Source organism: Daucus carota, chromosome 7 (assembly GCF_001625215.2).
Source record: "Daucus carota subsp. sativus chromosome 7, DH1 v3.0, whole genome shotgun sequence".
Classification (NCBI taxonomy): Eukaryota; Viridiplantae; Streptophyta; class Magnoliopsida; order Apiales; family Apiaceae; genus Daucus; species Daucus carota.
Genome location: NC_030387.2, coordinates 4,616,808 through 4,643,843, shown reverse-complemented (window position 1 = coordinate 4,643,843; position 27,036 = coordinate 4,616,808). Strand labels below are relative to the sequence as shown.

At 34.8% G+C, this 27,036-nt stretch overlaps 4 protein-coding genes across 9 annotated transcripts; 3 read left to right on the top strand and 1 right to left on the bottom strand.

The window, feature by feature from the left end:
• The first annotated feature begins 5,626 nt into the window (after positions 1-5,626).
• Positions 5,627-9,728, top strand: LOC108196815 (transcription factor bHLH49). Of its 6 annotated transcripts, none has more exons than XM_064081413.1 (10): positions 5,627-6,098; positions 6,382-6,472; positions 6,553-7,561; positions 7,690-7,920; positions 8,006-8,071; positions 8,192-8,260; positions 8,364-8,435; positions 8,550-8,753; positions 9,033-9,120; positions 9,200-9,728. In XM_064081413.1, exons 3-10 carry the CDS (start codon positions 6,635-6,637, stop codon positions 9,235-9,237), a joined length of 1,695 nt encoding a protein of 564 aa, XP_063937483.1. In that variant the 5' UTR covers positions 5,627-6,098; positions 6,382-6,472; positions 6,553-6,634; the 3' UTR covers positions 9,238-9,728. The 6 variants fall into 6 exon arrangements, with proteins under 6 accessions (XP_063937483.1, XP_017219742.1, XP_063937482.1 ...); XM_017364253.2 differs by having other exon boundaries at positions 6,252-6,472; XM_017364251.2 differs by having other exon boundaries at positions 5,628-5,838; positions 5,925-6,098; positions 6,252-7,561.
• A 422-nt stretch (positions 9,729-10,150) lies between these two features.
• LOC108195411 (uncharacterized) lies at positions 10,151-12,495 on the bottom strand. Its single transcript, XM_017362370.2, has 5 exons — positions 12,043-12,495; positions 11,297-11,934; positions 10,958-11,066; positions 10,498-10,818; positions 10,151-10,422 (listed from the first exon to the last, which is right to left on the bottom strand). Exons 1-5 carry the CDS (start codon positions 12,193-12,195, stop codon positions 10,360-10,362), a joined length of 1,284 nt encoding a protein of 427 aa, XP_017217859.1. The 5' UTR covers positions 12,196-12,495; the 3' UTR covers positions 10,151-10,359.
• Positions 12,496-19,749: 7,254 nt separating this feature from the next.
• LOC108194459 (uncharacterized) lies at positions 19,750-20,874 on the top strand. The gene is made up of 3 exons (XM_017361400.2): positions 19,750-19,916; positions 20,006-20,058; positions 20,326-20,874. Exons 1-3 carry the CDS (start codon positions 19,820-19,822, stop codon positions 20,620-20,622), a joined length of 447 nt encoding a protein of 148 aa, XP_017216889.1. The 5' UTR covers positions 19,750-19,819; the 3' UTR covers positions 20,623-20,874.
• Positions 20,875-23,983: 3,109 nt separating this feature from the next.
• LOC108194458 (peroxidase 11) lies at positions 23,984-25,509 on the top strand. Its single transcript, XM_017361399.2, has 4 exons — positions 23,984-24,276; positions 24,364-24,555; positions 24,654-24,819; positions 24,900-25,509. The coding sequence occupies exons 1-4, from the start codon at positions 24,004-24,006 to the stop codon at positions 25,322-25,324; spliced, it is 1,056 nt and encodes a 351-aa protein (XP_017216888.2). The 5' UTR covers positions 23,984-24,003; the 3' UTR covers positions 25,325-25,509.
• Positions 25,510-27,036: the final 1,527 nt, after the last annotated feature.

Genomic DNA, 27,036 nt, shown 5'->3' with positions numbered 1-27,036 from the left:
GTACCACTCCTGCTAAATTAAAATTCAACATGCTAGTAAAAAAATTCAACATGCTAGTAAAAAATTTGCTCATACAGATTTCAGATGGTGTGATACTGTTTTTATCATCTTTCAGAATATTCAATCATTTAATCATTTTCTCATATTTATACTGTTAAAAATTAGTTAATTCCATCATTTATTATCTGTCTTTGACTTTTTAGCACACCTCTTAAGATGTTTTGACCACATAACTAGAAATGTTTTGTTCAAGTATTTTTTTAATAAAAGTATTGATATAATATTTTTATTTAGAAAAAGAAAATTTCAAGAATAATATTTTTAACTGTATAGTGGGTGTTTGAGCGGGCTTAAGCCCCGATTCTGGAGTTTTAAGTTATAAACACTTATTCGTACTGTTTGTGTAAAAAGTCGAGAAACACTTATAAAAGGTTATGATGCTATTTTTTTCTCAATCACTTATAAGTCTTTACTACCCATAATGATCCAAAATATATGCTACCAATTATGGCCACGTAGTCTTGATTAGTGTCTAACCAAAGGTGAAACCTTTGGTTAGATATTGTTCTTATACTATTTAGTATTCATCTTTTATATTTTTATAAATTTATATTGATGTTGAGATTTTAATAATTACCGGTGATTTTCAATTATTAATAGAGCATTTTTGTTTTTATATTTCAGGGATGAGGTGGATTAAAAGCTTGGGAGGTTTTATTTCGTACATTAAGTTGTATCGTCTAAACTTTCGGAGACATTTTCATGTCTTTCGGTTAGATAATAAGCTTTTTGAATGAAAAAAACTACTCGGAGTATTGGTGTATATCACTACGTGCAAGTGGAATTCTGTCAAAAAAAAAAAACCTTATAAGTCTTCACTATTTTTTAACTTTACTTCACTTTTTTTTACTGGAAGCAATAATCACTTATTTTAAACTCAATAAAACGGTTTTTTAGACAAAACATTTTAACATACGTATCTAAAAGTCAAAATGCACATATTTAAGAATCGAGGTAGTAATCATTTGCTTGCCTCTCTCCGGATGTGTGCTATAATCGTTATTCTAAAACCCGCGGTGTTTAATTTTGTAACGGATCGAACCGATAAATATGTGATTATTTCAATAAATTGAATCAATTTTTTTTCCATAATTTTAAGTCTGATTCACATTTTTAAAACGAAAAGATATTACACGTGTCACGGACATGCCAGCTAAGAGAACTCTGCAATGGTGCTAGGAAGTTTTTTTAACTAATAATAAATAATTTAATTTTCCAAAAATAGGACTTATATTGAATGAAAACTTCAATGATAATCTCTATCTGTATTCTCTATTGTTTTTATAATATTAAATTTCAAATCTATTAACAAAAAATAATGAAAAATATGAAAAAGAGCGTGCAAAAGATGAAATGTGGATATTTAATTATTAAAAAATAAACGAGAATTGGACTAGTAATTACCTATCTATGTATGAGAAATGAATTTTTTTTTAATATTTAAAGAATGCCTAGATTTCTTTGAATTGAATATTTTTAAACATATTGGTTAATTTAAAATCTCGTATTCCCTTCGTCCCTGTTTATATTTTGGTTGGGTATAACCTGTTGATATTTAATATGTAAAAAAAAGCATATTGAAGAAAGTAGTGCAACTAATTAATTTTTATATTATAAAATTTTACTACATTTGATAAGTTCTATGATAAAAATAATTAGATGGACCATTTAAAAAAAAGTGTATAAAAATGGACATGGGGGAGTATATCACATAACCATCCTTTTCCAGATGCTATGAGATTACATATGTAAGGGATCGGTTAAATAACATCCAACCTTCTGCCCGTTGGATGAATATCCGATCATCAGGATTATAACTTACGTCCGGTGTTTCGGCAAGACATGTACGACACTTTTTTAACTGCTGGACATGATTTTTTTCCTGTCGAGCGGTTAAAAAATGCAGGATGTATTAAACTTTTTGTTATAATCCTAATATGATCCTGCTATTTATTTAACGGTCAGGAAAATATATGTTATTTAATCACTTGCTGACGTGCATATACAGGAGATTTGGACCGATATTACATGATATATATGGAACACAATGAGCAAGGGTCAACTATGAAAGCAAATCCTGGCCATTGGATGAGATTACTTAAATCACATGTTATGCATCTTACCAGCATTTGAAATATACAGTCAAAGAAGCATATTTGAATGAGCATGAGAAATAGGAGTACTAGGGAGCATATATATGATGATGATGTGAAAAGCATTTGGCAGTTTGACTCTTCCATAGCAGGTTTTGTATAGCTATGGTTAGTAGTTGGCTCTGCCTTCTGGGTAGAGCAGCACAAGTACTCCTCAGATTCTTGACATGTGAGTTCAAGATTTACAGTATATTTTCACCCTAACCAACTTTTCTGACACAGATATAACTCATCAATGTCCTTATGTTCTTCACACGAACACTGTACACACTTACTGCATCAACAGTAAGCATATAATCCAGTAAACTAGTAAACCCCTTGCTGCCTTGCATGTCTGCATGTAATTATCAATATTGACATGTCATGTATATGTTACTCCCTCCGTCCCTAAATACTTTTCCTGTTTGTACTTTTCACGTTTGCCAACACATATTTTTAATCGTTAATATCTTTCATTTCGTAGTAGTATTAAATATAAAAACTTCACTGTATTAAAGTACTCGTGAATACGAATCTAACAAGATCACTCATGGCTATATTTAGTTTTATAGATTAGATTTAAATTAGTAATTTGTCTCATGTTATGAACAGTACCGACATCACAAACAAGAAAAGAAAAAAGAAACGGAGGGAGTATTATTAAACTGGTATATAGAAAAAATTATAAAAATAATTAAAACTAAAATAAAATTCATTAAACTTAGAAAGTTATCCTGATTGTCAACCAAATATTTACTAAGATTAACAAAAAATCATAATTTATGAAAGAAAAATTATATTCCCTCCATCCCACTTAATTGTTTTTGGGGACGTGAGCTCGGCATGCATTCTAATGCTCTCATAAAATATAATTTGATAAATTATTTTGAATTTCTTTTTGTTCTCTGAATAAATATTTACTATCTAAATTTTTATACTAAAAAAGAAAATTTTGAAAAAATGTTATGAAAATATATTTTATATTCGTCTTAAAATGCGTGTCGAGTAATGAAAAAAGTGTAATAAAATGAGACGGACGAAAGGAATATTAATTTTTAAATATCAGCTGGGATTACCCTGACTTTTAACTTGAGGATTATGATTATTAATGACAAGTAATTACTACTTCCTCCGTCCCAATCAATTCTATACAGTTTCCTTTCTGGGATGTCCCATCATTTCTATACATTCTCAAAATAGCAACTTTTTATAATATAAAACACTACTACATCCACTACATTCTCCCACTATCTCCATTACTCCCTCTGTCCCAGTCAATTGTATACGTTTCTTTTTCACTGCTCGACACGCTTTTTAAGGCTCTTATAAAACATAGTTCCACAACTTATTTTTAAGATTTTCTTTTTTTGTATAAAAATATAAATGTTATACTTTTATACAAAAAAAGAAAATCTTAAAAATAATTTACAGAACTATACTATATTGAAGCATTAAAGTCCGTGCCGCGCCCCCGTCCCCCAATGTATACTATTGACTGGGACGGAGGGAGTATATAATAATAAAAACACTATTACACCCGCTACTTTACTCCACTATCTCAAATCTATTATTAAAAAATATGTGGGTCCCACCACTTTACCCACTTCCATCTAACTTTACTCATTTCTTACATTTTTTCTTGGTGTCCGTGTCCGATCCCAATGTATATAATTCATTGGGACGGAGGGAGTATAATAACACCAATATGTACATATGGACATGGTTATGTGACTGATGCATTCAAATTATTGATTTGAGAGCTCTTTGTCTGCAGAAAATAGATTTGAGAGCTACATGTCTCTGTCGAGTGTGGACCATATAGATTATGACATACACTTGAGAGTTTATGTTTACCAAACATTTTTGTTTGCTAAATATTTACCAAACATATTGTTTTGGATCATTGAACTTGGTTAAAGCACACTCTTTTAGCTAGGCACTGTTCACTCCTCTGCTTAGACATTGCTGTTAAAATAGTGGGAGCCACAAAATTTAAAAAAGATTATGATATGTCAAAATATACTAATCTACTTAGACACGTGAGTTTGTGGGTTTATCTGATGATTTCGGGTTTTTACGCTTTTAAAAAATATAAAATATAAAAAAATAATTGAGTTAATAAATTCTTTTGTTGGAAATAATTTATATAATTTTTATAACAATAAATAATATCATATTAATACTGAGTTAAAAGACGGACACCGACATTTCAATTTGAGTGATATCAAATAAGTAGACATTGCTGTTTACTAAAGCAAACGGATCTCCTAAACTTTTTGAGAAATATTTGGTTGTTTTCACTAAGGTTGTGTTCACTTGGGATGGAGGGGGAATGGAATGAATTTTGTACTCTAAAATGGTGTTGATCAAAGAAAATGTATATAATTTTCATTCCTTCAATCATTCCAACCTTACTATTTTAACTATAACTCTAACCCACATGTTTTGGAAGGAATGCTCATTCCATTTGAACATTATGTTTCTTCACAATCTTTCTCACAAAAAAATTAACTACATTCATATTTTGTCACCATTAGCTCATACTTACTTCTTCCTCCTTGAAACTTCTATATAATTTTTCATTCCATTCTCCCCTCATTCCATTCCATGAAGTGAACACAGCCTAAAACACTAAAATTTTGAGTGAGAAAACCTTGAATTGGTGACTCTAAAACAAGAATATGAATAACATGGATAAGCAAATGAAGCTATCAAAGAAGGAAATGCCACTGGACAACTTCAAGTTTAAGCAAAGCAATAAGCAAGACTACTCAAAACAGTGAAACAAACATTTAAAAAAGATGGAGTGTATCTAGGAAACTTAACCACTTAAAGACTACTCCCTCCGTCCCAATAGGTAGTATACATTTGGTGTGGACACAGAGACCAAGAAAAAGTGTAAAAAATGAGTAAAGTGGCGGGACCCATTTATATTTAATTATAGATGTGTGATAGTGGGGGAAAGTAGTGGGTGTAATAGTGTTTATATTATTATAAAATGAAGATAGTGGAAAGAAGTAGTTGGTGTAATAGTGTTTTATATTATTAAAAGTTGCTATTTTAAGAATGTATAGAAATGATGGGACGTCCCAAAGAGGAAACTGTATAGAAATGACCGGGACGGAGGGAGTATTAGCTCAGTTTTCAATGTGTAATCAAGGACAATTTAATAAAAAGATGAAAGAAAAGTCCAAAGAGAGTTGGCAATGTCAGTTGCTAGCTCAACCTTGTATAATTATTGTACTGTCATGTAAATTATTGTAGTAGCAGTAGCCTTAAAGTAAAGTTAGCCCAACTAAACTAACTTAAACTCAAGATCTTTGATAATTAGTAGTAATAAATATTTTAAAGATTAGTTGGTAAAGTTTGCAACTTTATTTTTAATCTTATGCTATTTTATATAGGAAGCCTGTCCCAGTTAAATTATCATTCTTAAGTATTTTTGAGCTTTTTTTTATCACTGATAAACAAAAATTCTGAAAAGAACAATAAAGATCGTATACAAATGATTTTATCAATTATTTATCAGAATTCGGAAAATTTTTAATAAATTTACATAATTATAATAGCATATCTTTTGGTATTTGTTTACAGTAGCAGTGACGGTGGTTAATCATCAAGAGCTCTTTTTTTGATGCAGGCGTGGGTATAAATGCAGGACCATTGATATTAGTCTTCTTTTTCAGGTTCTTGAGACACCCTTTAATTTTTATTCTTATTTTCTTGGTTCAGAAGCTCTGAGAAGTGAGTCATAGTACAAATTGTTTGTTTGAGTTGAGCTGAAAAAAGAAGGGTTTGTAAGAGAAGTCCCTAAATTCAAGCAAAAGGTTTTATCAGTGAAAAAGAAGGCTTTGCAGAATGGTGTACAGCAGGGTTGCAGAAGTAGTAGCACAGAATCTGAAATGGGTATTTTTCTTTTCCTACTTTTGGTTTGGTCTTTTCTTGTTTTTGAGTTAAAGGGGTGTTATTTATTTATTTATTGCTGGTAATTTTGGGCTTTGAATGCTTATTTATGATGTTGAATTTAATGGGTTTGTTTGATTAATGTTATAATTGTAGGCTCATTTATGAAATGGAGTAATGATTCTGTGTGTGATTTTGGTGAATGCTTTGGAAGTAGTGGGTAGAGTTTGGTGTATAATCATGGGGTCTTGGCTTTCTCCATTTAATGCCTTACATTTTGATTCAGCTTATGATTTGTTGATGGGGTAGCTGGATTGTGCAATTGGTCTCTGATTAGGACTTGAGTTTCTTGAAGTGAAGTTGAAGTGTTTTTTAGGGTTAGAATCCACACCGCCCCTCTTCTTCTTTTGAATTAGGTCTTCTTTTGGGTATTAATCTGCAACTATTTTGTTCATAGGGTAATTGTTGATAGTTGTTAGACAACTTAAGTGAAGCATATTTGGGTTTGGCTTCTTTTTCCGCTTTCTGTAAGGGGAGATATGGATAGGGGGAGCCCAGATAAAAATAAGGCTGAGGAAAGGAATGAGGATTCTAGGAAGTATAATGCAGCAGAGGTGCCAACAGATTGGCGACTTAGTGGTGCAAATCTAACGAATGCATCAATGGGATTGATTCCCGCTGAAAATCGCATGGGAATTTGTAAGGCAGATCTAATGGAGTCTTCTTCGTGTTCCACTGCATCTATGGTGGATTCATTTTGTGCTACTATTTGGGATCAACCAACAACTGATTCGCAGAACATGGGATTTTGTGATGTGAATGTGCAAAATATTACCAGCTCATCGAGTAGATTTGAATTTAGGAAAGACAATCTGGGCCCTCCAAGAACTGATCTAGAGCAGGCCATAGATATGGGCTGGAATCCAAATAATCCAACGTTGAAAGAGACCATGCTTTTACCAACGTCCACTAGGATGGTTCCTCAGAGCTTATCTCAGTTTCCAACAGATTCCGGGTTCATTGAGCGGGCAGCCAGGTTCTCATGTTTCAGTGGAGGAAATTTTAGTAATTTAGCAAACCCATTTACCATTCCAGAATCCATGAGTCCTTATACTAGAGGACCGGCACCGATGCAAGGAACACAGGAAGTTCTTGCAGGCAGTAGACTGAACTCATTATCTGTAGGGCAGTCCCAGATAAATGAGATGAGTACGGCTGAACTCTCCAAGGATGATATAATGCCTATAGAGCATGGACCTAGAAGAGGGAGCCCGATTAATATTGAGAGAAGTAACAGCTTTCTGAGGTCTAATGATCAAGCAAAGCAAGCTTTGTGTGAGCCCGGTAATGAGTCAGATGAAGCTGAGTTTAGTGGTGGGGGTGCTCAAGCTGAGCCTTCAGCATTGGGAAGTGGAGGAACTCCTGCCAAGACACATGGCTTCAAAAAAAGGAAAAGAATTGGCCAGGTAGACAATCTTTACTATTGTATTATAATTAGCAATATAGTAGGTTACTATTGTTTTGTAAAAATTAATTTAAATTGCTTTGGACGCATTCTGTGCCTTCTTAAATGACTGTTAATACATGTATTTAGCAGGAATCTGAGCTTGACCAAGTCAGGGGTGCTTCAGTTACACCTGAAGCTACAAATGATGACTCAGATATTCAACGGAAGGGTGACCAGAATCCAACTTCAACTATTAGTAAGCCTGGTGGTAAACATGGTAAACAGGGATCTCAGGCTTCTGATTCAAACAAGGAAGAATACATACATGTTCGAGCAAGAAGAGGGCAGGCAACCAATAGTCATAGTCTTGCCGAAAGAGTAATATTTCATTCTGTATCAATATGATTATTCAAAATTAAGGTTATTATCTGGTACAATGTTTTAATATTGACTTTTTAAACAGGTGAGAAGGGAGAAGATTAGTGAAAGAATGAAGTTTCTTCAGGATCTTGTACCAGGTTGCAGCAAGGTTAGTCAAATTTAAAATTCAATAGAATACACGTTATCTAGAAATCTTGATATAAAGATAGATGCATAAAAAAGGTGCTTCCTTTAAGGTTCACTCATGAAAACTGATGATTTTATTCAGGTCACTGGTAAAGCAGTAATGCTGGATGAAATCATTAATTATGTTCAATCACTACAACGACAAGTTGAGGTATGTAGTCAAATTGTTTATGACTGTAATTCTTGTTAAAATTGTTGAAGTTTGCAAAACTTGAAACTGATATATGTATTAATATGTTCCCCATTTGCATCAGTTTCTCTCTATGAAGCTTGCAACAGTTAATCCTCGGCTGGATTTTAACATTGAAGGGCTTTTAGCGAAAGATGTAAGAGCAACCACACCAGCACACATGATACACCGTAAAATCATTTGGCATTGATTGATGCATCACTATCACTTAACTAGATGTGATTCACAAAGTATTTGAAATTTGACGCAGATCCTTCACTCCCGAGCTGGTCCTTCATCTACACTTGGCTTTCATCCTGGCATGTCTATGCCTTATGCTCCGATGCATCTGCCACAAACTGGACTAATTCCAGCTGGTCTCTCTGGCATGGGACCATCTCCAGATGAACTCCGGAGAAGCCTTACTTCCCATTTGACTTCCATGAATGGGGGATACAAAGAGCCTAATCCTCAGGTTACCTTGAGTCATGTTTGATCTTCGTTCACACACTATATATATGTTTATTTGCTATTATGTAATTTATCTCCTTCTGCAGCTCCCTATTACTTAAAACTTATAAAATTAATATGTATGTATCCAAGGATTATAATTCTTAAATATCATTGGGAAAAAAAAATAGTTATGGGAGGATGAGCAAGCTTCAAAATTCTTAGCGCCCCATAGATAATATGTTGCAATTATTAAATCTCGTCTGTTACAATCAAAATTGTAATTTGTTTCATATAACTGCAGGTACCAAATGTCTGGGAGGATGAGCTCCACAATATAGTGCAAATGGGCCTTAATTCTAATATTACCCTGGATGAAGAAGATTTACAAGGTATAGCTGCACAGCCTCTGTACCCAACTTTTGGACCTGTTTCTGATTTGCTAGTTAATTATCTTTTTAATACATGTAGGGCCTCTGCAAACAGCCCATATGAAAGCTGAACTCTGATTGTAGTTTTGTCCTCTAACTGAAGTACTTCGTTCGATAATATCCCATTACAACTATGAGATTCGTCATTCGTACATGCACATGAAAGCTTCTTCGAGATTAGCACGATGATTATGGAGTAAGACATCACCATGATTTTGCTAAAGATCTCTACAACACTTCGTGGTTATATACCAAGCTCTTTGTATTTAGATTCAGGAAGTGAAGTTTCATTTGCAATGAGGTTGTAGTTGGTCTCTGAACAAGCGACTTTCACGCAGAGCTGCCGTTAATCTCTATGTCCGAGCCAGATGTGCGTATCTGTAATGAAAAGGGTTTTGTTGTTAATTTTTTACAGCAGAACCGGCTAGATTTTACACAATGCATTAACCAGTGGCAAAGCCTGCATAATCTAGCGCAGAGGAGGTGAAATTCGTGTTTAATAATGTATTTACTGATTAATATGTGGCAATCCTTTTGATTTGATTATAATACCATTCAGATTATGTATCTACTCATCCTCTAATGCGTTCTTCGGATTTATGTGTATGCTAACTTTTGTGAAGTTCATTGTGAAATTTTAACCAATACAAGATTTTTTAGTTATATTAATATGTCATTACATGAAATTAACTGATCATATAGATTTTCCTATATCAAGAAGCCCCTAAATGGGTTTTTGGATCCGCATGACATTTTTAAGGGTCCTGGCCGCTGGCATATGTATGTCAGGGGCCTTTAACCAACATAACATACAAGAACATACAAGATCGTTGGATGAATCTCCGCTCCGACGGTGTTAGGATTATAATAAAAGTTTAATACGTTTAGCGGGACAGGGCTGTTGGTTAAGGGGTCCTATGCCTAGGACCAGGATGCATTAAACGGATTTTTGGATCATACACTGTGTAAAGCCAAAAGAAACCCATTAAACGGATCGGCCACTGTGTAAAGCCGAAAGAACAGTCATTTCTAGATGAATGCTCCTCTGCAATCTATTTTGACAAGGTCTCAAACGTATTGTATGAATAGAATCACAATCATCTTTCTCCGCACAGCGCAAGAATTACAGTCTCACACAATCCCTCATGTAATGATAACAAATAATTCAATAGTATAGTAGTTAAGATACAAAGATATAAATTAAACATATTCAGATTCCTGCAGTGATCTGGTAGACTCCCCTTCATGACTGTGGTGTTGATTCTGCAGTAACAAGAAAAAATTTATGAGAATCTGAAAGCTCACCAGTCAAGGACTAAAGAAGCTTACGGGCCGTACCTGAAGCCGAGCACAGATTTCGATGACTTCTGCAATAGGTGCCCAGTCTCCAAAATTCCTTTCTATGAACTGGTATGCGATTCCACTTTTGCCTTTGCCAACAATAAATAGTCCTCCCTTGATCTCGCCTTCTCCTCTGAAGTTCGAGTCCATTCCCATTGCCTTTGCACGCTTGTAGTTCGCGATGGCTCGAGGGTTGAGCAGAAATCCGGAGACAAACTTGTCTTTCAACAGCCTCCCACCACCTAAGGCCTTGAAAAATTCCCTGCTCTTGTCAAGAAGTACGACGCCACCCCAATATCTTGGCCAGAAATCCTTAACCTGACCTCAACAAATAAGAATGGATATTAGTATTGCAAAGAAGAGAAAATTTTAGCTTTTTAATAGCTACAATCTCTTGTGTCAGGGACTGCGACAGAAAACTGAACAGCTCTGAGGCCTTTAGAAGTTCACTACATACCTCGGCTTCTATGTGCTCGTGAAGAACTGCATATAACTGAATCCCAAGTGCGTCGAATATTGGTTTTCTTGCATATAGCTTGTGTGCTTCAGCTCGGCACATGATGCACCTGGATTTCCATATCAGACAGCAATTATCATTAAAAACAGAAATCTCATAAACAGAAATGCATATGACTTCATAAGTTCCGGTGGCCTCAAATCTCCAGGTTAGTAGGGCTTCTAATCTATTGGTTTCGTTTGCTTAGTTGATTATGCATGCATTAAGAACTTGTTTGCTTCCTATGTCTTAGATTTATGATCAGAATGCAGAATAAGAATGAAATATGACATAATTTACCCAGGCCTCCGAAGGCAGAGAAGCACAGCTGGTTTGCTACGCCAAAGTTCTGAGGCTTTCATCGGAGGTGTCTTTGTTTTTACCAGACGCTCCATCCCAATTTTGTATTCTGGAGTTAACTTTTGGACGGAGATATTATCAATCACAGAGTATGGCGCAACAGTTTCAATAATAGGTGGGGACTGTACACAACCACATCCTCTAGGTTCATCAGGTACCGCGGCCACAATTCCCTTAAAGATTTGTCCGTCTTTCATTTTAAAATCAGATAAGGACTGTTCAATCGTTACATCATAAGCCACACTATTGCCTGCGGGTCCTGATCTTACCATACTCTGCAATTTTCTGGAGTTGATAGACATAAGTCCGCTCTTGTAAATACTATCATTCCTAGATGGCGTTATAGTTCTTTGTCTACTCGGACGTGTCATTGACGCTGGCAGAGGATCTGCTGCATATTCATTACTGGTTCTTTGTAAGAAACGTGCAAGATGACCTCTTTTCATGCCAAATTGTAAGTACAGATCTGCTGAACTCAAATTTAGTAGCTCTGGGAGACATTTTTGCGAGGCCTCCAGCTTGTCTGCATATTGCATCAAGGCGCGATCATGAACATATGATCTTAATTCTAGTGCATCCTTCAGTAGAACAAAGACACAAATTGTGTTAACTTGCAGAACTGGCAAAAATCAAGAAACTGATCATATCGACAAAATAAAAGTACATATGCAAAATAGTGAACCGACCTTTTGTTGTTGAGTCATGTTTATGACTTTCATATCATCCGAATTCATAATCTTCAAAGTTGGGACATCATCCCAGCCTTCTTCTAACAGCTTCGGAAGCAATTCTTTCAGACATCCATCGCCAACAAAATCCTCCACGGAAAAAGAAGCCATTTTAAAGTCTTCAGAACCTAAAGGCCTGCAGCTGGAGATGATCCGGATAGAGCTGAAACAAAGCTCACTTCTATTTATACAGCCTCTCCTAATGACTCATTAGCTTAATCTCCCCACAATAACCCATTCAAACCAAATCGGCAAACAATCATTTTTTATTAATGAACCAATACCATTTCTTTGTTACAAGTCAAATCAACACCTACCTTGTCATATCTGATAAATTGCAGTGGAAATTTTTGTTGTCAGTTTATGTTTCTAAATGCTTACTGAATCTCAGAGATGCCTTTTAGCTAGAAGAAGTTAAAAGAGAACAAATGGGAATGAAATTGTACTGGTTTCGTAAATGCATTAGGTGATTGTCTTCCATAAAAAGTCGTATCCAGTGCACAAATCAGGTCATGCATCCATTATATGCACCCTGTCATTATTATCAATTTTTCGTAAAAAAAACATACGGACCAGCATAATATTGTTAAACTCTTGTTCACTATTTGAACTTACGGAGTTTTTCATATTTTTGTCAGTCGATCAAGCATGCCAAAGATCCAACGACGACACTTGTGAGCTTGTCGAGTTAAGAAAATAAGTCTTTGCTGAATAAGAAAATAGAACGCAAAACTACAAACGAGTACTGACAAACAAATTGGCAGATGTAGAATATAATGAGACGGCAAGAGCTGCCAGGAACTAAAATAGAGTAGAAAAAACAAGAACAGGTAAAGAAAAGATCGAACTACTGATACAATGACACTCCTGAGAAGACCACAGTTACAATTTTATAGTATACAGGTGTGAAGATTATTTAAGCAGTTGATAACTTGATATGGCAAAGCTGTTACTATTTTCATAGTGCCGGCCAAATTTCCAAAATCAGTACTTATCTCTAGTCAAGTCTTTCATTGATACTCGAATCCCTCGACCTACCAGCTAAGGGAGGAGCCGAAAGGGTGTTATATCATTGAAATTGTTCCGAGATTAATTGAAGAAACAATAACAATTCTCCAGAAGTGTTCGTTAGGACTCAGGCAAGTGACACAAGCTTGATCCAACGGGGGTCAGCTTAGGTTAAAATCCCGGGTGATCTTCAAAAATCAGCAGAAAAAATATTTTAAGTTAACGTTCCATTATTTTGGTCTTAGTTATTTCAAAATCCTGATTTCGTCACTGGCTATAAGCTATTACGTGTAAAGGAGAAAAGAAACATAAAACTTGTGGCACCAAAAATAATAAATGTAAGCCCACTAGCTACATGTGAAGTCTTTTTAATGAATCAGAACCATACAAGGTGAGTAGGGTAACAGCTGATATATTGCTCAGAGATGATATGCACACATATGTATCTGGCCTTTATCATTTAACATGGCCTGCTCGCTTACTACAAGACAAGTTGAGGACCCGGTAACCAAACTTCAAATTTTGTGGCACGTACTAAATTGAATACGCATCAGAAATATATGCGACGTAGATGAATGTGGCACATATTTTTCTGTGTATCTTGTAAGCGATATCCGTGAGTCTGGTATTGTTGCGCATGAGCACCCGAATCAAAAATTGAAGGCCGGATATGAGGTTGAATCTTCACAAAATCTGGAGAAGTGTTTCCAACTAGAAGATATCAAAGTACACTGAAAAGAAGAAATGCAAGCTAGCTTGAATTGGAAAATCCGACAAAGATAAAAACAAGTTTCGAATTCATCAATAAGATCATATAAGACTAATGATCTGACTTAATAGTGTTGGAGGCACTATTAAGTAGAGCCTAATTAATCAAGTCTGAAGGCAAGATAACATTAATTTGCGACAAAGTTCCTTGCTTAAGTAGATCCTTGTCCTTTTTTTTGACAGGACAGAAGAGCTGGCTACCAGCTCAAGAAACAACACGAGAGAATTTACTGCTTAATAAAGAGAGTAAATCAGCTGGAGGGCTAGAAACCCAATCAAGAGGGAGCAGATCATAAAAAACTTGTTTTGCAATCCAATGGGCAGGAGCATTATAACGACGAGGCACAAACGAAAAGAAGGTAGAAAATTGAGAAGCTATAACTTTGATGTCTTCAACTAAAACAGCGCAACTCCAAGGAGGATCTAGGCTCGAAGATAAAAAGTCAACATCAATTTTGCAATCACATTCTAGAATTGCGGAAGATAATTGTTGACTTTTGATGATTTGACATGCTTCTCGAATTGCTATTAATTCCACTTGAAGTGCGGAGACAGCTTTAACAGAACAACCCAGACCATCAACAAGCAGCCCCACATGGTCTCTCCCAATAACTTCAATAGCTATTGAGCCATTTTTAAAAGCTCCATAGCAATTAAACTTCACCTTATTCAGTGGGGATGGATCCACTGTAGTGAAGAATCAAGTCTGGAGCTTCTAGACTCTAAACATGAAGTTTCTAATAAAGATAAAACCTCTGTCTGAGCTTGAACACTAGCCTTTATAGTCGAAACGGGGCTGACTGGAACATGTTCATAAACAAACTTATTTCTGGATACCCACACAAACCATCCCATAAAAGCAAATTTTGAAAGGAAAAACAACACATCCTTCTTTGACTCAAGCATTTATATCGTAGAAGATAACCACTGAATAACAGAAATTGAAGGCGAAGAAGATCTTAGAAGACCTAACGAAGATGAAAACCAAACTGGGCGAGTCCATTCACACTCAAAAAGTATATGCTCCACACTTTCGACCTTGGTGTTACAAATTGGACGTAAAGGAGAGTGAGAACATTTTCTTCTGAAAAGGTTTTCCTTTGTTGCCAAAGCATTCGAACAAATTCTCCACAAGAAATGTTTTAATTTTGGCTGAGCAGAGATGGACCATAAGAGCATCCAGAAAGATTTTCTTGGATTCGAAGAACAAGAACCATGCTGAGTAGATGAATCTTTAAGGCTGGAGCAACGTAATAGCTAGATTTGACGGTATAGTTACCTTTATAGTCAAAGTGCCAGACAAGACGATCATTATCATTCGTTCGGCTAATCGGAATAGCAGAGATTTCCGAAACTGATTGATCAGAGACACATTCTTTAAGTTTACTCAGATTCCATTTACCCGATGAAAAAAAATCAGCTACAGAAGAATTAACATTAAAAGGACCCTTAGCATCTCAAACGAAAAAGCCCTGATTATTGGGAATCCAACGATCGCACCAAAAGTTTATACTTCTGCCATTACCCACTTGCCAACGAATACCAACTAACAAAATATCTCTACCCTGAAGCAAACTATGCCAAAGCCAAGAAGCTTTCAGACCCTATTTAGCACCCACGAAAGAAGATCGCAGAAAATAAATGCCTTTCAAAATACGAGCCCAAGAATAAAAAGGATTTACAAGAAGCCTTTAGCCTTGCTTGGCCACCAAAGCAAGATTAAAAGATTTTAAATCTCTAAACCCCATTCCACCTTCTCATTTTGTCTATAAAAGAAGATCCCATTTTCACCAACAGATACAGTTTTTATCTGAATCACCTCCCCACCAAAATCTTCTAACCGCAGTCATAATTTTTTGAATCATACTCTGAGAAAGAAGAAAACAGTGCATAGCATATGAGGGAATTGCCTGGACGACAGTTTTTAGTAAGATTTCTCTTCCTGCCTGCGATAAAAGCTTACTCTTCCAACCTTCCATCTTTTTTAGAACTCTTTCAAAAATATAAGCAAAAACCTCTAATTTATTTTTACCAAGAGTAGCCGGAAGAACCAAATACTTATCTTTCCTAGAGGATTCTAAAATTCCCGAAATATCAGTAACTTTATGTTTAAGCTCCGAATTAGTATTTGGGTTAAACAACTGAAGATTTAGAAAAATTAATCTTCTGACAAGAGGCTAGACGATAAAGAAGAAGCTGGATAATTATTGCCGCAGATTCAGTAGCATGTAAAAACATCATAGAGTCGTTGTTGGTCCTTGAATGTATTGCAGAAGGGGGTTGAATGCAATACTGATAAATTTAAATCTTAATTTCACAACAAATAGAAGATTTAATTATATCAGTAAAGTGAGATGCAAACTAAGTTATGAACACTTGTAGTTTAACTTCACAAAATAAATAGTTTATTTATTTTGCTGTTTTGCTACAACCTCGAAGAATTATTCTCGAGCTTCGTTTCTCGAGGAATACACTTGTGTTTCACTCCCTCGGTGTTCTCGCTGTTTGATCTCTCTGTTTTTGCACTTACTCAGCTCAAGCTTGGTTCCCATACTTATATCAATGTTTAACCTTACTTGGCCACCATGGGTTCTGTAGATCTATAAAGTTAGCTTTTGCTTTTGCGGTTACTTTACAGAACACAGACCATGTGACATTCCTAAAAATACAATATCTTTTTCAAATATTTTCTCATAAATACCCAAGTCCAAATTGTTTTGCAAAAATACTACATCTTTTTTTAAATATTTTGAAAAAATACTAAAATTTTGAAAATATTTGCAAAAATACTGTATGCAACCAGTTACAACGACAAGCAATTAACCATACTTGCAATTAGATGCGGCCATAGTTGCAACCCATGCGGGGCCAGTTAACTGAATTGCATATGGTTGCATCTTGTTGCACCGTATTTTCACAAATAACTAGTAAAAAATTAGTATTTTTGTAAATATTTTCAAATGATAGTATAATCGTAAAAAAACATAGAAAAAGTGATATTTTGGTAAATTCTCTAAAAAAATATATGTTGATAAATACATTTTGGTATGATATCAACCTTGACTTCTTATTTATTTAAATTTTGAAATATGATAAAAAAATTCTAGAGTTGTTTGGTAAAATTATATTGTCTGAATTTTAAAAATTAAAATGATTAATTTTGTATATAATGTAATTAAGTTGGTGGGATAATCGTTATACTATAAAATCCTGATCAATATGAAACTATTTTCATAGTAGTATAATAATTAAATAAAAAATTATATGATCAAATTAGAGTTGTCTCGTTAGTTAAATTGTATGAATTTTGAAAATTATAAAAAATAGATTGTTTGCAATGTAGTTCTGTTGGTATCATAATCGTTACATAGAAAAGTCCCGATCAATATAGAATTTTTTTTTTATAGTAATATAATAATACCAATTATTGTTAATAAAAAATTATATGAAACTAAATCATAGTTGTTTCGTAAATTAAATTATTTGAGTTTTATAATTCAATATGAATAATTTTGTTGATAATATAACTATGTTGCTCGGATAATCATTATATTACGGATTTATGGAAGTCTTTTCATAGTATTATAAAAATTATTGTTAAATAAAAAATATATACTGATAACTAAATTTTGTTAGAGCATCTACAATGGGGTTGGTTGTAGTTGTTGGCTAAATTAAACATGTGAGACATTATTTAAAATTTTTTGAACCAGTAAGACATTTTGTTTCGATGATATTAGCTATATTGATTGATTATATTTTAAAAGTTGTTATAAATAAAATGTATTGTTTTAATATGGTAACAGATGACGTGACATTTGCTACAAATCTGTAGTGGTTCGATAAATATAGTGATCTATAAGATCCTGATTATAATTATAAACGGTGAGAATTGTTGGAACTTGAAATGTGAATTTTAAGTAACTATATTTTTTATTTTTTTTATCACAACTCACTTTTTAACTGGTACTCCCTCCGTTTCAAATTAGATGCATTGAAAGTTGAAGTGGACAAGTAATTTGAATCAAATTTTTTTTTTTTTGAAATTGGACATGTAAATTGAAACAATTTTTTTTTTTTGAAATTGGACATGCAAATTGAAACGGAAGGAGTAATTTTTAATGATCGGTTCCTAAATATACTCCCTTATACAAAGCTTGTTCGCGAACAACACTCAGAGTCTCTGACTCCGCTCAACAACAGACCCTCTCCCTCTTGTCCCGCATGATTCTGCACACTCAGCTTATGCAACATTTGCAGGGATTTAAGTAGTCAAAAACACAAGCTACAGTACTTCTAAACAATCAACCAAAAACAGCTCAACTCAAGTCACCACAAATATTCACCAATGACAAACTATATAATGCAGAAAATTAACCAACATAAATCAAACGACAAAAAGATTTATACGTGGAAAACCTCTTCAATGTGAAGAGTAAAAACCACGGGACGTGTGAGGAGTCCACCCTTTGTTCTTCTCTTATTATGATAAAATTGAGGGATAAAGAAACCCAAATCAGTCTTACAAAGGTTCACAACCCACCAACAAGTTCATACATAAGAGACAACATCATAGTAACTAGAATGAGAAAGAAATCACCAAATAATTGAAAGTCTGCCAGCAGCAATCAGTTGACCATAACTCTCGACCAGAAGCTCAAAACAACGATCCAACCGTTCAGAATATAGCACTGTGAGTCCCCAACAAGCTGTCCAAATTTCAGCCAAAACGGACCACGTTTGCTCCTTGATCCGAACACCTGAAGCAGCTGAGCTCAGTAGTATTTTTAAAACTGTGTTTTCCCTCTTTCTCTGACCTTTTGTATTCCTTAGTCTACTCTGTCTGCTGAGAACAAAACTCAGCACTTAAGTGATAAACATATCACATATATTGGGCCAAAACTTAGTGGACCAAACCTTAGTTATTTGGGCTGGACCCATAACAACATTTGGGGTCAGGACTCAGAACAGGTCGAATTGGTGGACCACAATAGTCCGCAGTCCTGGCCAACTGTTCTTGAGCATAGAAAATTTAATGTAAATTTTTTTAAAATTAAATTTAATTTCAGAACGATTTGAATCAGTCCTCATTAATATTTTCTTGATCCCCCCTGCTAGAATCCTGGTTCCGCCCTCGTCAACTTCGGCTCACAGTTGCACCAGCTACACAACTCTCGCTTATGCAAAATGTCAAATCAGCACACAAGTAGCTGTTTAAACCGAACTCCCAACTTGTCTTCAATTTGAAGAGACAAATATTACTCTGCATGTGACATTTTCATTTTTCTATTACTCAATTAACTCGAAAACAGTGTGTAATGACCATTAAGTCTGCAAACCCGTTGCTGCACCGTTTTCTTTACAACACTTTCGAGTTTCCAATGTGTCGACTTCCAAATTCCATAAGTAATCCTAGAAAATCTCGAGATCCTTGTAATCAAGACTACTGACACATGGGTTGACACGAATGTTCATGTACCAGTCTCCACACTTGTCTTCAGTTTAGTTTGTTCCAAGAAACTTAACAAGTTTTAGTAAATCTCAAGTAAATTTAGTACTATACTAGTAGTACCATCTTGGAAACCTAGCTAGTCCCTAGATTTGACCCCTAATTTCTTACCCATCTGTTTTGAAATATAAGTTGTTTGACTTTTTAGCACATATTTCTAAGTATTTTGATCGCATAGTTAAAATCATTATTTAAAAAAATAATTGAATAAAAGTATACGATTAATATTATAATTCGGAAAAAGAAAATTTTAAAATAATAATTTTAACTAAGCGGTCAAAAGACTTGGAAGTGTGTGCCAAAAAGTCAAGCGGCCTATAGTTCAAAACAGTGGGAGTAAAAAACTACTGATAAATTGTGTGTCTATAAATTAACATGTCAGTGTGTGTAATTCTTCTCTTTTGTTTCCTGGTTTGTGTTTAAGAAAGCAGACTTAGCCATCAAGGAACAATGTTGCAGCAGATACTAGTATTGTTGCTAAGCTTAATTCTAGTAGTTTTGTTTATAGTTACTGGAAGTCACTTGACAATAGTAGTTTCTTGTAAAGGTGCTCATCCGTTTCGATAAAGATTCCTATGTTTGTATTTTCACATTTTCACTCATTGAAACTCTTACAAATGCTTTGATTTTTTTCAGGTGTCAGGGGTTCAGCAGAACTGTTGCAGAAAAATGATGCTAGTGAAGAAGCGGTAACGTCCTCCATTTTTCGCTATTACTAATCATGATCACTGATCAGCGTCGTTTGACATTCATGTTTGCTTATGGGATTGTTTAGGCTTAAGAAAAAGAAGGGGTATTCGCAGAGGAGAAACCAATTAATTAACGCCTAATTGATTAAAAATTTAGTAGCAAATGTATAAGTTAGTTCGTTAAATGCTACATCCTAGCTGAGATGAAAAACGAATACCAAGTTTGATCTCGTGCCTGTTTAAGCAATTTAGTGAAATTTCCTGCAGGTTCTTGTTAATAATGTGCATACAGCAGCCGTTAGAGAACTGAAGTTGAAAACTGGCTGGAAAATAGCGGTTGACAAAGTTCATAGCAGACGTGACAGTTTCTTAAGTCCAACCCAGAGAAGCTCAAGTACTGCTAGAGAAAAGGTTGAAAGCCCAGCAGAGATTGCAGATAGGAAACGTGAGCTGAAAGTTGGACGAAGAAGTCTAATTGTCAAGGAGAAGAAGAATGAGTCTGGTTTTGTTGCTTACAGTGCAGATTACGGCAAACCAAGACATCATCCACCTAAGAATAACTGAGAGAAATGAACTTATATATAGTTAGCTATGCAGCTTTCAGTTTTGTGTTCTGTACTTTTTTGTCCTTCCGATGTTTTAAATGAGAATATAATGCTTGTAAGATTAGTCTGTCCATATGATCTACTTGATCATAGTCACCAGCCTTACAAAAGATTGCTCAGACTTCAATTTTGATATAATTCAAGCTTTTGTAAGCCGGGACTGGCAATAGATAAGTAATAAAAATGTCAAGTACCTATAAACATGTGTTATGTATTAAGCTTTTATTTATGCTGAGAAGACCATTGAAGCAACTTGTAATATTTTTATTTAGAAAGTAAAATTACAACTTAACCTCAAGATACATTGTACTCCAGTGCCTTCTACAATTAATGAACTAGAATTCCGCTTTGTAACCCCCATCACAAAAGTATCCGTCTTGAACCTAGCTGCAAGTTGCATATTCTGATGCTGTAGCTTAGGACAATCGTGAATGCGATGACCCCCACAATTGCCACAGGCTTCTCTTACGTCTGTTGTTTCAGTTGATATCTCGGCCAGCAGAGGGAGAAGTCTCTGTTTGGCGTCAATTAGTACATGCTTGAGATCAAGAAAAATCGTTTCCCTTTGCCAATCCTATGAACATAGTTTTCAATTTCAGCTGGCATATTGAAAATGATAACATGCTGAATATCAGCAAAATCCAAACCCTTTGAGGCCACATCAGTGGCAACCAGCACATCTTTCGTGCCAGCTTTGAAGGAGGAGATTGCTTACTGCCTCTCTTTGATCCTTACCACCATAAATTGACACCCCTTGACTCCTTTTAAGATGAGATATTCGTGTATTTCATCAACTTCATCTTTGTTCTCACTAAATACCAAAACTGGCGGTGGAGTCTTTTGCAGGCATTCAAGAAGGTAGACATATTTCACTTCTTGCTTCACAAATGCCACTGCTTGAATAACATCAAGATTGGCTGCTCCTGACCTTCCAACATTAACAATGACAGGCTTAACCCAGTGCAGTTCTAGCAAAATTCCTAATCTTGGTTTGCATACTTTGCCTTTGATCTTTGAAGTGATTAATGACATCGTGAATCTCATCTTCAAAACCTAAATCCACTAAATGATCTGCCTCGTCCAAAACCAAGTACCTAGAGATATCAAGATTCATCTTTGTCCTTGAACCTCCCCGGTGTAGCAACAGAAAATGCACACCTCTCTGCAAAACCTCTAACTTAGAACGCATATCAACACCACCAATACAGAGCATCGACCTTATTACTGGATTTTCCAATCCCTCAAACATTTAACAAATTCCTGCACAACATCCATATATTTGCTTAGCGAGCTCTCAGGAACTTTTGCCCTAAGAGAAGGATAATATTCATAATTATATATCTTTTTTATAAACGTTACATTGTCATCAAACTTTTGTGAGAAGTGATGAAAAAACTGATATGGTCGATCTGGAATGCTATAAGAACCAAAACCAATGAAGCTCAACTCATATAGATCTATCCTATAAGTCTCCTTTATCAGAAAAATAACAATGGCAAGTGATAAAGAAGCTACCATTTTCTTATCTTTTCCGCAAGTATTTTTAGTTTATCAGCATTTTTGAAAAATTTAATTTGGACTAACATGCAATGAGTGAAGAACAGGATTTCAAGCACGCAAATATTTCAGGTCCTATAACAACTGTGGTTGTATTAATCCAGCTGTGGTACCATTAATCTTTGGTTTAAGTCTACATTATCAGCCAGGCCTGTCATTCAACTACCTTTTCTGTATTCAGCCTTTGAATAGATGGCTTTCTTGTGCTTCAAGAATGTGACTCTGCACCAAAGATTTACAAGCAAATGCTATTCTTTGTTTTCCGTTGTGTAACAAAAACGGGTTAATTTTCAATTTGGTCACTGAAGTGGGTTTAATGTATCAAATTGGTCACTGAACTCAAAACGGTATCAAGATGGTTACTGAAGTGGCTGTATCTTGAAATACAAGTTCAAGTAGTAAAAAACGGCCAGCAGCTGTGTTCACAAATTCAATTACGAAAACTGTTCTTACACAGTCTGTTCTTTTTTAAATATAGGTGTTTCTATTTTTTACACAGCATTTCTAAGTCCCTTAATCGTAGTTAGAATTTTTGAAAGTTTTCTTTTTTTTTTTCAAGTAAAAATATTTGAATATTTATAATTTAAAAGAAGAAAATTTTTGAAATAATAATTTGAGTTATGCGGTCAAAAAACTTAAAAATATGTGAAAAAAATCAAGTTACTTATATTTCAAAATCGAGGAAATATGAAAATATAAAATATAATTTAGTATTAGAATAAAAATATAGTTTTAGCATTAAGAACGCTACATGCACAAAATTGGATACGAAATTTTGCACAAAATAATATGACAATTAAAATGGAATGTTTTAATTGGTGCTTACTAATGCATATACAAAGAGACTCATTCTAATCAAAACTTGATAATGATTTTGTATCCAATTTCGTGTATCAAACATTTTATATACCACATATAAAAGTCAATATAATTCATCAAAGATGTTTTATGATCCGATCCATACAAACACTACCTGTTTTATGATCCGATCCATACAAACACTACCTTCATTTTGTATTTCTTGTCCACTTTTGAATTTTGACAGGTCAAATTGATCAAAATATAACTAAAATTTATAAATTAATTTTATAAAATTTCAAATTTAAGTAAAGTTCGGTCAAAGTTGACTCAATTTCACCAGTAAAAAATGAAAAGGAAATAAATATTTTGAAACGAAGGGAGCAACTATTTTGAAGACGGATTTAAACTAAGAACTTTAAACTAGGTAGTTATGGGATTTTTTTTTGGACGGATTAGGTAGTTACCGGATAAAACCAAAGATTAATGGATTCGTCTGTGTGAACATCTGTACCTGGTAAGGTTGGTTAACCCTTTTGTTTATACCTCTGTATAAAGCAAAAAAAAAAAAAAAATCATAAAGCAGGTGATGACTGAAGATACTAAAATTTAAGCATAAACAGACAAGTATATCATCACAGATCTCTTTAGGGGGTTAATTAGATGGTCTAATTACCTAGCCACCTTAATCTTAATAAGAATAGTCAAAAGACTCAAAACTTATATTTTCATTTTTAAGCTAAACAAATTTGGCTTATATGTGAAGACAAGTTCTTTATATAATAAAACTTGTAATTTCGTGTAAATCTCTTATCAATTGGTTTGGAAGTCCCTACCAACCTGACTACTATAGTAGTTGTATCTTCTCTTGACTAACACAATTTTGTATTACCCAGCTGGTCAGCATGACCAAATAAACATGTGAAAAATGTCCAGTTTGTTCATTATATATTCATATCTTGCATCTTGTTGCATTTCAATTAGCATGCCCCTGCAGTCTCAACCATCTTTATTCACAAGCAGAACAATGGCACCGCGTTTTCTGCAATGTTTCTTGCTAGTTTTAGTGGTTTTTCTCGATGATTTTAGTGTCAGCTTGCATGCAAGCCAAGACCCTCCTTTAAAGTTGGATTATTATGAATCAACTTGTCCATCAGTTCTTGAGATTGTGAGGAAAGAAATGGAGTGCGCTGTGCTTTCTGATCCGCGCAATGCAGCTTTGATTCTGCGTTTACATTTCCATGATTGTTTTGTTCAGGTGAACTTGCATTAGTTTTGGCATTCATCAGCTCTTTCTATCATAATGTGCATTAAGCTAATGGCTTAATAACCTGAATACTTGCAGGGGTGTGATGGGTCAGTTTTGCTGGATGATACGTACACGCTTAAAGGAGAAAAGAAAGCTTCCATTAATGACCATGCATTGAAGGGCTTTAACATCATTGACAGGATCAAGAATAAGCTTGAATCAGAGTGCCCTGGAACAGTCTCTTGTGCCGATATTCTCACTGTAGCTGCGCGAGATGCAACTATTCTGGTAATCAAGAACACTTTAAACCTTTATGCTAAAAAATAAATGAAGCCACTGTCAGTAATCATATGAAACCATATATTTCACTTGTGCATTCTGTGCAGGTTGGTGGACCTTACTGGGATGTACCTCTAGGCAGAAAAGACTCTAAGACTGCAGGCTATGAACTTGCAACATCAAATTTACCTGGAGCAAATGAAGGCCTTCTGTCTATGATTTCTAAGTTCTTGTATCAAGGACTTTCGGTCACTGATTTAGTAGCTCTTTCAGGTAAACTTTGAATTAACCACCATCTTCTCAATTTGAATTCAAATGTTAAGCTTAAGCTAAAATACTAGAACTACCTGCAGGTGCACATACAATAGGCATGGCGCGTTGTGTGAACTTCAGGGACAGGATTTACGGAGACTATGAAACAACCTCTGGAATGAGTCCGGTGTCAGACTCAAATCTTAACAACTTAAGAACTATATGTCCAGCAACAGGGGGAGAAGACAACAAAGAATCAGCCATGGACAGTGTAACTCCTAATCTTTTCGACAATTCTTTCTACCATTTACTATTAAAAGGACAGGGACTACTCAACTCGGATCAAGAACTTTATTCCAGCATCTGGGGGATCGAAACCAAAAAGCTTGTACAGAAATATGCTGAAAACCCTGTTGCTTTCTTTGAACAATTCTCTGAGTCAATGGTGAAGATGGGAAACATCACAAATGATCAAAGTTTTGTGGATGGGGAAGTCAGGAAAAACTGCAGATTTGTGAACACATAGATACTAATTCTCATACTACTAAAATTGTACTAAAATATTTGTTTTTCAAGTGCAGAAGTGAAATCACAGGAATTGTGTAACCAATACGTTATATTTTCGAGTTTGAAAATTAAAGCTGGCATGATCATATTGGTTAGTCAGTAATAGACATTATACAATTATATTAATTTTGTGTTTGTTAGATAGATGCACTCTTCTAAAGTTTAAATTCTTTCCTAAATCCTGACGAAAAAAGAAGTTTAAATCCTTCAAAATGAGTTTGAGAGTTACTCTATGTAGAAAGAGTAGATCATCTTAATCTTGTTAGTAAGAAATACATACAAGTGACTTAGCAAAAAAAAAAAAAGAAAAGAAATACATACAAGTGCAAGATAAATTTTTTTTTTTTTGAAAATGAGAATAAATCTCAACGAGCATCGGCAATTCACCATGATAATTCTTTCATTCAAGAAATCTTATTATCTAACCGTCGGACATGCAAGATGACCGGGGAAATTTAGACAATAAAACTTTAATGTCCGAAAAGAAAAACCGGTCTTCTTCCAATAATCCTGAAAATTAAACAAGAGAAACAAGAAGAATATAAGTCGATATATTTAACAGATTATATTAAAATATTCCCACAATCATGATAACTCATGATTGAGACAATTAAGCTCTTAATTAAGGCATAATAAAAAAATATTAATGTCCTTAATTAAGGCATAATTAACGCCTTCAATAAATAGGCACAATTTACGCCCTCGATAAAGAGGCACAATTAACACCCTCAATTACGAGGCACAATTAACGCCCTCAATTACGAGGCACAATTAACGCCCTCAATTAAGGCACAATTGGTGCTTTCCTTTCTGAAACCGGATCCCGTCCCGAAACCGCCGTCACCTCCACCATCGGCCTCCACCGCTATGCTATCGGTCAGGTTACCTCGTCGTCTGCGAAATGAACACCAAAATCAAACAAAACGCAAAAATTAAACAAACAAACAAGATTAAAGTCAACATCTTTTCGCAATTCTACTCAATATAAATCAGAAAATGAAAGTAACAAACAAAAAAACGAAGAGATACATACATGCTTAGCTTTTGGAGATGATCATTTTCGTTTTCTTGAAGAGACGCTTCTTTTTCTTGGTGGTGGTGGGCACTGTTTCATTACTGGGATTCTGTGATCGAGTGATGTTGGAGTTCTGAACCCATCATTGTCATCGTTGAGACCAAGATATCATTGGTGGACGAAGTACATTGTTGTTTCGCTAATGATAGTGCTAATGGCTTCTGATTGCTGGCACATATAGTAGCAATGTTGTCGTCACTTTTTTCTTCATGCGTATGAATAATTCCATTTTCCGGAGAAGTCATTGTATTATCTTGAATCTCAGTTTCCTCTGATCCAAACTCATATGGTACCTACACACACGTGTGTGCACACGTATGTATGATTTAAATATTTAACAATTACTCAAATACAAACCACTAAAATAAAAATGAAATTATAAAACAAATAAAACCATCTCTATATCACATCATCCAGCCTTTATATGACATCACCCACGTTACCCATTCATGGTCCACCCTCAATCCACACGCCTGGCCTAGTAGAGCTTCTCTAAAATTATTGACAAATTCTAAACATGTTTTGGACAACACAAAAGCCCAAACTTTCCCCACCCCGACGCTAGTAGGCCTCATCTAGGCTCATTTTGGAGTCCA

Excerpts from the sequence above, each read along its gene's own strand:
- LOC108194459 (XM_017361400.2), top strand. The coding sequence starts at position 19,820 with ATGTTGCAGCAGATACTAGTATTGTTGCTAAGCTTAATTCTAGTAGTT. Across the intron at positions 19,917-20,005 it reads AATAGTAGTTTCTTGTAAAG|GTGTCAGGGGTTCAGCAGAA; the intron begins GTGCTCATCCGT and ends GATTTTTTTCAG. Across the intron at positions 20,059-20,325 it reads ATGATGCTAGTGAAGAAGCG|GTTCTTGTTAATAATGTGCA; the intron begins GTAACGTCCTCC and ends AATTTCCTGCAG.
- LOC108195411 (XM_017362370.2), bottom strand. The coding sequence starts at position 12,195 with ATGGCTTCTTTTTCCGTGGAGGATTTTGTTGGCGATGGATGTCTGAAA. Across the intron at positions 10,819-10,957 it reads ACGAGCACATAGAAGCCGAG|GTTAAGGATTTCTGGCCAAG; the intron begins GTATGTAGTGAA and ends TGTTGAGGTCAG. Across the intron at positions 10,423-10,497 it reads AAATCTGTGCTCGGCTTCAG|AATCAACACCACAGTCATGA; the intron begins GTACGGCCCGTA and ends TTGTTACTGCAG.
- LOC108196815 (XM_064081412.1), top strand. The coding sequence starts at position 6,635 with ATGGATAGGGGGAGCCCAGATAAAAATAAGGCTGAGGAAAGGAATGAG. Across the intron at positions 7,562-7,689 it reads AAAGGAAAAGAATTGGCCAG|CAGGAATCTGAGCTTGACCA; the intron begins GTAGACAATCTT and ends ACATGTATTTAG. Across the intron at positions 8,072-8,191 it reads TTGTACCAGGTTGCAGCAAG|GTCACTGGTAAAGCAGTAAT; the intron begins GTTAGTCAAATT and ends GATTTTATTCAG.
- LOC108194458 (XM_017361399.2), top strand. The coding sequence starts at position 24,004 with ATGCCCCTGCAGTCTCAACCATCTTTATTCACAAGCAGAACAATGGCA. Across the intron at positions 24,277-24,363 it reads TCCATGATTGTTTTGTTCAG|GGGTGTGATGGGTCAGTTTT; the intron begins GTGAACTTGCAT and ends GAATACTTGCAG. Across the intron at positions 24,556-24,653 it reads CGCGAGATGCAACTATTCTG|GTTGGTGGACCTTACTGGGA; the intron begins GTAATCAAGAAC and ends CATTCTGTGCAG.